General features: G+C 33.3%; 1 protein-coding gene across 1 annotated transcript; it reads right to left on the reverse strand.

The window, feature by feature from the left end:
* Nucleotides 1-7,675: 7,675 nt before the first annotated feature.
* Nucleotides 7,676-8,664, reverse strand: LOC121980067 (auxin-induced in root cultures protein 12-like). Its single transcript, XM_042532036.1, has 2 exons — nt 7,972-8,664; nt 7,676-7,841 (listed from the first exon to the last, which is right to left on the reverse strand). Exons 1-2 carry the CDS (start codon nt 8,662-8,664, stop codon nt 7,776-7,778), a joined length of 759 nt encoding a protein of 252 aa, XP_042387970.1. The 3' UTR covers nt 7,676-7,775.
* Between the last annotated feature and the right edge of the window lie 490 nt (nt 8,665-9,154).

Genomic DNA, 9,154 nt, shown 5'->3' on the forward strand with positions numbered 1-9,154 from the left:
TTGACCTAGAGACATCGGAATTTGATGAAACAAATTTCTATGCGTTCGTATCGTTGCCCTGATCGTAAATATGTCACCATCCATATTTTTTAATTAATAATTTAATTTATTTAAATTTTTCATACCAAATTAGGTCAAATTTGAATAAAAAATTCCAAAAATAAATATATTTGTTAAAAATATTTTTATGTATATATTTACGATAAGGACTATGATACGAATGCATGGAAATTTATTTCATCAAATTCCGATGTCTCTAGGTAGATATTTTTTAATACATATATAGGTTGCTATTAACTAAAAAGGTGTTGTGCAGTGAACGGTTGTAAATTAATGTCTGAAAACTTAAATATGGACCTATAGACATCGGAATTTGATGAAAAAAGTTTCTATGCGTTCGTATCGTTGCCTTGATCGTAAATATGTCACCATCCATATTTTTTAAATATTATTTTAAGTGATTCAAATTTTTAATACCAAATTAGGTCAAATTGGAATTAAAAAATTCCAAAAATAAATATATTTGGTAAAAATATTTTTTTGGATATATTTACGATCAGGACAACGATACGAACGCATAGAAATTTATTTCATCAAATTCTGATGTCTCTAGGTCCGTATATAAGGCGTCCCATTTTGTTTTTTTTTAGATAATTAAATTTTTGGGACGAATCTCTGGATTCGTCCCAAAATTTGGGACGAATCCAGAGATTCGTCCCAAACTTTGGGACGAATTCCTGGATTCATCCCAAATTTTGGGACGAATCCAGGATTCGTCCCAAAACTTAAATTAATTTAAAATAAATTAAATCAAAGACCGAAAGCTTATATCTTGACCTAGAGACATCGGAATTTGATGAAACAAATTTCTATGCGTTCGTATCGTTGCCTTGATCGTAAATATGTCACCATCCATATTTTTTAATTAATAATTTAATTTATTTAAATTTTTCATACCAAATTAGGTCAAATTTGAATAAAAAATTCCAAAAATAAATATATTTGTTAAAAAATATTTTTATGTATATATTTACGATAAGGACTATGATACGAATGCATAGAAATTTATTTCATCAAATTCGATGTCTCTAGGTAGATATTTTTAATACATATATAGGTTGCTATTAACTAAAAAGGTGTTGTGCAGTGAACAGTTGTAAATTAGTGTCTGAAAACTTAAATATGGACCTAGAGACATCGGAATTTGATGAAACAAGTTTCTATGCGTTCGTATCGTTGCCCTAATCATAAATATGTCACCAAATATATTTTTTAAATATTATTTTAAGTGATTCAAATTTTTAATACCAAATTAGGTCAAATTGGAATTAAAAAATTCCAAAAATAAATATATTTGGTAAAAAATATTTTTTTGGATATATTTACGATCAGGACAACGATACGAACGCATAGAAATTTATTTCATCAAATTCTGATGTCTCTAGGTCCGTATATGACGCGTCCCATTTTGTTTTTTTTTTTTTAGATAATTAAATTTTTGGGACGAATCTCTGGATTCGTCCCAAAACTTAAATTAATTTAAAATAAATTAAATCAAAGACCGAAAGCTTATATCTTGACCTAGAGACATCGGAATTTGATGAAACAAATTTCTATGCGTTCGTATCATTGCCCTGATCATAAATATGTCACCATCCATAATTTTTAATTAATAATTTAATTTATTTAAATTTTTTATACCTAATTAGGTAAAATTAGAATTAAAAATTCCAAAAATAAATATATTTGTTAAAAAATATTTTTATGTATATATTTACGATCAGGACAATAATATGAACGCATAGAAATTTATTTCATCAAATTCCGATGTCTCTAGGTCCGTATATGAGACGTCCCATTTTGTTTTTTTTTTTTAAGATAATTAAATTTTTGGGACGAATCCTGGATTCGTCCCAAATTTTGGGACGAATCCAGGATTCGTCCCAAAACTAAATTTAATTTAAATTACATTAAATCAAAGACCGAAAGCTTATATCTTGACCTAGAGACATCGGAATTTGATGAAATAAATTTCTATGTGTTCGTATCATTGTCCTAATCGTAAATATATCCATAAAAATATTTATTACCAAATATATTTATTTTTGGTATTTTTTAATTGCAATTTGACCTAATTTGGTATTATAAATTTGAATCACTTAAAATATTATTTAAAAAATATTCATGGTGACATATTTACGATCAAATTAATGATACGAATGCATAGAAACTTGTTTTATCAAATTTCGATGTCTCTAGGTCAAGATATAAGCCTTCGATATTTGATTGTCTTTTTTTAAAAATAATGTCATTTTTGGAACAAATCCTGGATTCGTCCCAGATTTTGGGACGAATCCTGGATTCGTCCCAGAATTTGGGACGAATCCAGTATTTGTCCCAAAATCTGGGACGAATTCTGAATTCGTTCCAGATTTGGCGACGAATTTAGCAACGAAATGTTCTATTGTTGCAAATTTGAAACAAAACTTTTTTGTTGCAATTTTCGTTGGTTATTTGGGTCGAAATTTTTTTTCGACCCAAAATTTGTCGCAATTTTGGGACGAATAATTTTCGTTCCAAATATTTGTCCCCAAATATATGTTTTTTTGTAGTGTTAACCTAGAGTCTTTTCCCAAAGAGGTGTCCCTTCTTCGTCTCCGCCGCCCTGCGCGTCTCCGTCGTCCTGCGTGTCTCCGTCGCTCCTCCATGCGCGTCTCCGCCGCTCCTCCATGCGCGTCTCCGCCGCTCCGCCCTACGCGTCTCCGCCGCTCCGCCCTGCGCGTCTCCTCATTGCGCCATGCACGTCTCCGCCGCTGCGCCCTGCGCGTCTTCGCTGCTGCGCCTTGTGCGTCTCCGCCGCTGCGCCTTGTGCGTCTCCGCCGCTGCGCCTTGTGCGTCTCCGCCGCTGCGCCTTGTGCGTCTCCGCCGCCGCGCCCTGTGCGTCTCCGCCGCTGCGCCCCTCGCGTCTCCTTCGCTGCCACACCCAGTCTACGCCACTGCGCCCCGTCTCTACCGTCGCGCCTCGTCTCTACAGCCGCTTCGCCCCGTATCATCTGCCGCTTCCCTCTCCGTAGCGAAATCGGAGGCTGTAATCATCGGCTATAGTTCTTTCTTCTTTTCCTACAAGAATAGAGGAGATAAAGAAGGGTGACTACTGTGTATACGAAGATGAGCTTTTTCGCACGCCGCAGTTCTCCCATTTTTCACAAGACACAATTCTCTTCTTTTCAGAACTGCGTCGAAGTCACCATTCATCTTCTTTTAGGTTTCTCCCTCTTTTTCTAACAATTAGAATACTTGTTGCTACATGAATCCTTGTATCAATTAATGCCTTAGTCTAACTAATCCCTATGTAGCTTGAAGACCTAATAATAGAATATGATTCTATTATTATGCATCTTATTAAAACCTTTTTACATCATCTATTACTTAGAATACTTGCTTCATGAATCCTTGCTTCATGAATCATTGCTTCAGTAAATGAATCTTGTCTGTTAGGAAATGTAATATATTTTCTAAAATTTATAGTTCTAAATGGAACTTTTGGTTAAAGTTTTGAACTTTGGATGTCTCTATAACAAGGAGTAGATCTTCTTCATGGCGATTGATATCTGTGTTAAGTTAGAAAGGTGTTTTTTCCTTCTTGTATCCAATTTTGCAAAATTTGTAGTCTTGATTCTTAATTTAGTGATAATTTGTATTCATTAATCTAACACCTTTGTGAAATAATCCTGCATTTCTTTTCTTAGCTTAATTTTTTTTACTTTGTCTATGTTGACCTTGTTAATCTTGTTTCTAATAGATTAAGGTTGTAATTTCATTGACATTATAATTATTTCTCTTGGTTCTCATATGAATGATTTCTTCTATACATGGTCATCCTATTTACAAATAATTACAATAGAAACAAATATCTTGACTCATATAGTGGAGATCTTTTTTGTAGATCCTTTCGCCAGTGATGACATCTTCGTTAGAACAATGAATGAAAGAGTTCAATGAAGCATGAAGGCTTTCTAAGGAAATCAGTGTTATGTTTTCTGAAAGGGCTCTTTGCCTTCATCTGGGCTTGAGACCCAATGCCAATTGACTGCAATGAGGAGGAAGATAACAATTCTCCATACTAGACTAGAGAACTTGGAGTCGCTTCTTTCAAAGCTTCTTAGCTTATAGCCAATGTAAGTGTTTGCTGCTCCTTTCAGTGTTATATTATTCTAAAATGATACTATATTTTTTTTTTTCTGTATTCAAAACTTTGGTTCTCTTCCTCTCCTTCATTTAGTGTAGGTAATTTAGGAACTATGAAAACTCTTTCAACGAGATAACTTCAACCTAGGATGCAATTCTTTGGAAGGGACAAAGAGATAATTTCTATGTAATGATCCATTGTATCTAGTCATTTACAAGTTTCTTCTGTATGCTGCTACATTACTTACAATCATTGTGTTGTTTAATTCAAATATAATTTACTCGATAATATCTTTCTTGTGTAGGTCAAAGGTTACATTTTTTTCCCTCACAAGGCATTGTTAAAGGATCTTGGAAACTAGATTGCTTTACTTTATTCATTATGAACTCAGTTTTATCCATTAATTGCTTTTAGGTATATTACCTATTTTTTGCATCCTAATTGCCTTCTTAATCCAAAAAGGATAAGGAGCAAGGAAAAATCAACGATAGTAATATTTTTTTATTTAGAATATATTTTGATTCAAATTATATATAGATTTTTATTTTGTGCATCATGTGTATATCAATATATTAGGAAGGGAGCAACAAAAAAAAACTGCTAGAAAACACAAGATAATGCATCAGATCACTGGAAGGACATCTTTTGTACAAGTGCAACACAAATTAGTAATTCTTTTTATTCATCTTATAATTCTATACAAGGTTTAGTATCCCCAAACTTTGTAAATGGTAGAGTATGTCTTTTGCACATTAACCACAAGAAAATTTCTAGTTTTCTTTCTAAATGTCTATTGCATGGTAGAGCAATATGTTTGCACATTTTTTGGTAGAGTTGCACAAGTTTTAGTATCAAAGTACATGTTTATCACCTTTTGCTTATTAGTTTTATTGTAGTCATTGAAGGTGAAAAGCATCCTCATTAGATTGGGATGAACTTGAATATTTGCAGAAAGAAAAGGGTCATCCTTCATTTGATTTATAAGGAGAAGTTCCTAGTTATGCCATATGCGATCATGTGCCAAATATGTAAGTTTACATCCCTATAAGCTATTAAAATTTATAGTTATGGTTCATAGATATAGTCTGCACTTGATTAGAGTAGATCAAATTTAGGGTTAGAGTTGTTCTCTTTCAAGTTCTCTAGAGGCTGCATGTTTGATGTGCTGGAGTAGCCTCTCCTCCCCTTTTCTATAGCTTCACCTCCTTCCTTTAATCATGTTCTCTATTCTTCTAGGCATTGACGCCCGATATATCAGCTGCTTCATAAACTAATTGTAGGAGATTTCCATTTTTATGTGAAGAAACAACTCTTCAGTCCTCTTTTATTCTTAAGGAGCTATGAACATTGGTTCGAACCTGGAAACCATAATGTTCCCTGAACCAGTGGCTACTGCTTGTTTTTCAAGCATCAGAAAACATGCTTCTGTTGATTAGCTTTTTGTCTTCATTGTTTTATTTCACTAGAGGAATTTTTTTATAGCCGATCAGCAAATTGCCAGAAAACATGCTTATGATATTTAATCTTTATCATTATTGCTATTAACTTTTTGTCGTCATTGTTTTAATTCACTAATACAAATTTATTCATTGTATTTGTAGGTGATAGGTACTTGGATTTTTATGAAGCAATACGACGGTTGAAGATGGTCTGCCTAATTAGTTTTTATTTTATAAGACTGTATTAAAACTTAATATTTTGAGTGTAGTGTGTTGTTAGTTTTGAATGTAAAGAACTTGTCATTAGTTTGCGTTTGTTACTTTGACTCAAATATTTGTTGATGAATTTAGATTATCTATTTACACTTTAAATTATATTTTATAATTTTTTCTATTATAAATGGTGGATGGATTGTGATGATGTGCAAATATTGAATTCTATGTTATATATTCTATATAAATATTAATAATCATTTTAACTATATTTATAAATTATTATAATGATAGTTGTTAATGTCATAATAGATTAGTTAATGTGACATTTAGAATGATTTTATAAATTATTTTTACTGACAATTTTTATTGTCCTTATAAAAAATATAAATATCATAATAAATGAGTTTTTGTGACATTTAATGTTATCACGGTTATGATGATAACACGACATATATAAATGTCCTTAAAAAAGACTTTTCTTGAGATTTTAGAGTGTCATTATATCTTTAAATTATGACATTTTTGATGTTAGCATTGATATTGTATAACGACGTTATAAAATGTCAGGAAATGGAGGAAGGTCTAAGACGACATTACTTTATAGGGCATTTTTGGTAGATGTCACCAAAACGTCAATGTCACCATAAATATGCTATAAGGACATTTATGTGTGTCATAATAGACTAATTTTCTTGTAGTGTGTGTTTGGTTGATAGTTATTTTTAATAATCTTAGTTATCCATATAATATTATCAATGAAAATTTTATTTGATTTAAGTAATCTATGATTTCCGAGTAATGTTTCATGTCTGATACATTGGCAAAAAGGGTATGCAACTCGGAATCAGAAAACCTCGAAAAATTGATGTTTTTCTTGTTTCCGGAGTTAACGAAATTTTTTTACCTAAAATATCCTCGAATAAGAGAAAAATATGATTAAAAAATATAAAGAAAAAAATAAAAATTATAAAAATAAATTTTTTTTAAAAAAATAGGAAAAACATAAAAAATAAATAATAAAAAATAAAAAAATGGGGGGGGGAATAAAAAAACATAAAAATGGGGAAAAATTAAAAAAACATAAAGAAATTTTAAAAAAATATAAAAAAAATAGAAAACATAAATAAAAAAATAAAAAAATGGAAAATAAAAAAAAATAAAAAAACGTAAAAAAAATACAAAATTTAAAAAACTTTAAAAATACACATAAAAATAAAAAATGTAGAGTTTAATAATAATAATATATATATGGATGATTTTGTAACTAATGGTAATATAGTAAAATATTAAACTAAATTATTTATTAAAATTTTCAAACAACATTACCTTGAATCAAACAATATTTAGTTATATTTTATTCCTCATAATTTTAATTATGTGATTACTTGTGATCACATAACTCAAATTATATATGATAATCTCAACCAAACACGACCTTAAGATATTGCATTTTGCCATCACCTATCTTTCAATAAAATAATCTTTATTATTATTATTATTATTATTATTATTAATTAGAATCCAGTAATCATCAATCATCAAACCAAATCTTTAATATTAGAATGATAGTAAAAGATAGTATTTGAATTGTAGGTTTAGGAATCACATTTTGGGAATGATTACTAGATTTATGGGAAACAACTAAACCCATAATAACTTGATGTGTTTTATTTTCATTCCTATTCTCATTCTACCCTACTATCAAACTCATATCCATAGTCATTCTCATTATTTAACTAAACACCCCATAAGTGTGTATCTAACCTTCCAAATTTATCATCCCATAAAAAAAAATCCATCATATTTAGGAATCAAATTATGAGCTCGGACGGATAATCTTTAATATTAGAAGTTACCAATAGAGTAGTACATAAAGTTAATAATAACTAATTGATTAAAGGAAAAAAAAGTTACATTGATTATATTAAAATCTATATAAATAGAAATCCGAATGCAAGCAAAATAATCAGCGTGGCAGGCTTGCTAATTCCATTCAACTGCACAAATATACACAAGCGGTTAATTGATAAAAAAAAAAATCAATATTATAAAATATAAATATAATTTCTTGAAAATAAAAGTAGAAGACAATAAGGAAAAAAAAAACCCTAATCTAATTTGACTCACATTTTTGCTTTCCGAAGCGGGGGTACGAGGGGAGCCGCCGCCGGCGGCGCCGGGAGGGGAGGTGCCGCTGGAAGCGGGAGTACTTGGCGCCGGATCCGGAGGAGGAGACTGTGCAAACACTCCCCAGCTGAGATCCACCAACCCCACCGCTTCCAAGTTCTCGCGATCGAACTCATGCCTCTGCGGCACGCCGTTCGCAACCGTCGCCCCCACCTGCCACACCTGCTTCACCGTCGGCGACATCCCCTGGGGCAGCACCAACTTCCCGAAGATCCGCATCGCCCCGCCGGAGAACTCCGCGGCCAGATCGGCCGGCTGGAAGGCGATCCGCCCCTCGGCGATCGGGCCGTACTCGGTGATGTTGTAGGTCTTCACGCCCATCGACCCATTGGCCTGGTGGAAGCCGATCAGGGCCTGGCTCCCCCTCATGCCGCCTCCGGAAGGGTTGATAGCCCACGCCACCCACCCCTCCGGCGACGCAGGCGTCGCGACGAAGGCGATCGAGAGGTTTCGGGCGGCGGAGTCGTAGGTCCAGTGAAGGGAGGAGTCGAGGTGCGGAAGATCGCGGCAGTGCGCGAAAGTGCGGTCCGCGGAGAATGTGGTGGAGGAGCACCGGCTGGCAGCGGAGACGGAGGCGGATACGGCGATGAAGACGAAGAGGAGGGCGAGGTTTAGGTGTGCTCCGGTCGCCATGGCTTCGATCAATGTGAGTTCTTGTCTGTTTCGAGGTGAGGTGGAATTTTATAGGGCATTGCCGTTTGAAAACTTTCGGGGCGGTGCAACTGATTGCTAAAAGCGGAAGGCACCAACGCCGTGATGTGACAACACCTCTTTTTATAGCTTCCACATCGGTTGTTTCTAATCCGCGTTATGGCAACGTGGTTTTGAACAGGTTGAATTGATTTGTTTATATAAAAATAATAATAATAATAAAAGATTTTGTTTATACTTTTTTTTCATCGGGGGTGTGAGTTTATTTAAAAATTTAAATTCAACTAATAAAATTAAATTGGTAATATAATTTTAATGAGATTAAAATAAAAAAATAAACAGCTAGTTAACGGTTAATGGATCAATACAATAGCTTGTAACGACTAATAATGTGGTTTTGAATGTTGGGTCATTTCGGAGCTAGAGGGAGACGTCAATAGTTCATCTTGCTTGTTCGTTTACTTCGTAGATG

This window comes from Zingiber officinale, chromosome 5A, assembly GCF_018446385.1.
Source record: "Zingiber officinale cultivar Zhangliang chromosome 5A, Zo_v1.1, whole genome shotgun sequence".
Classification (NCBI taxonomy): Eukaryota; Viridiplantae; Streptophyta; class Magnoliopsida; order Zingiberales; family Zingiberaceae; genus Zingiber; species Zingiber officinale.

Coding starts and splice junctions, on each gene's coding strand:
- LOC121980067 (XM_042532036.1), bottom strand. CDS start 8,664: ATGGCGACCGGAGCACACCTAAACCTCGCCCTCCTCTTCGTCTTCATC. Junction 7,842..7,971: donor CCGCTTCGGAAAGCAAAAAT/GTGAGTCAAATT, acceptor ATATTTGTGCAG/TTGAATGGAATTAGCAAGCC.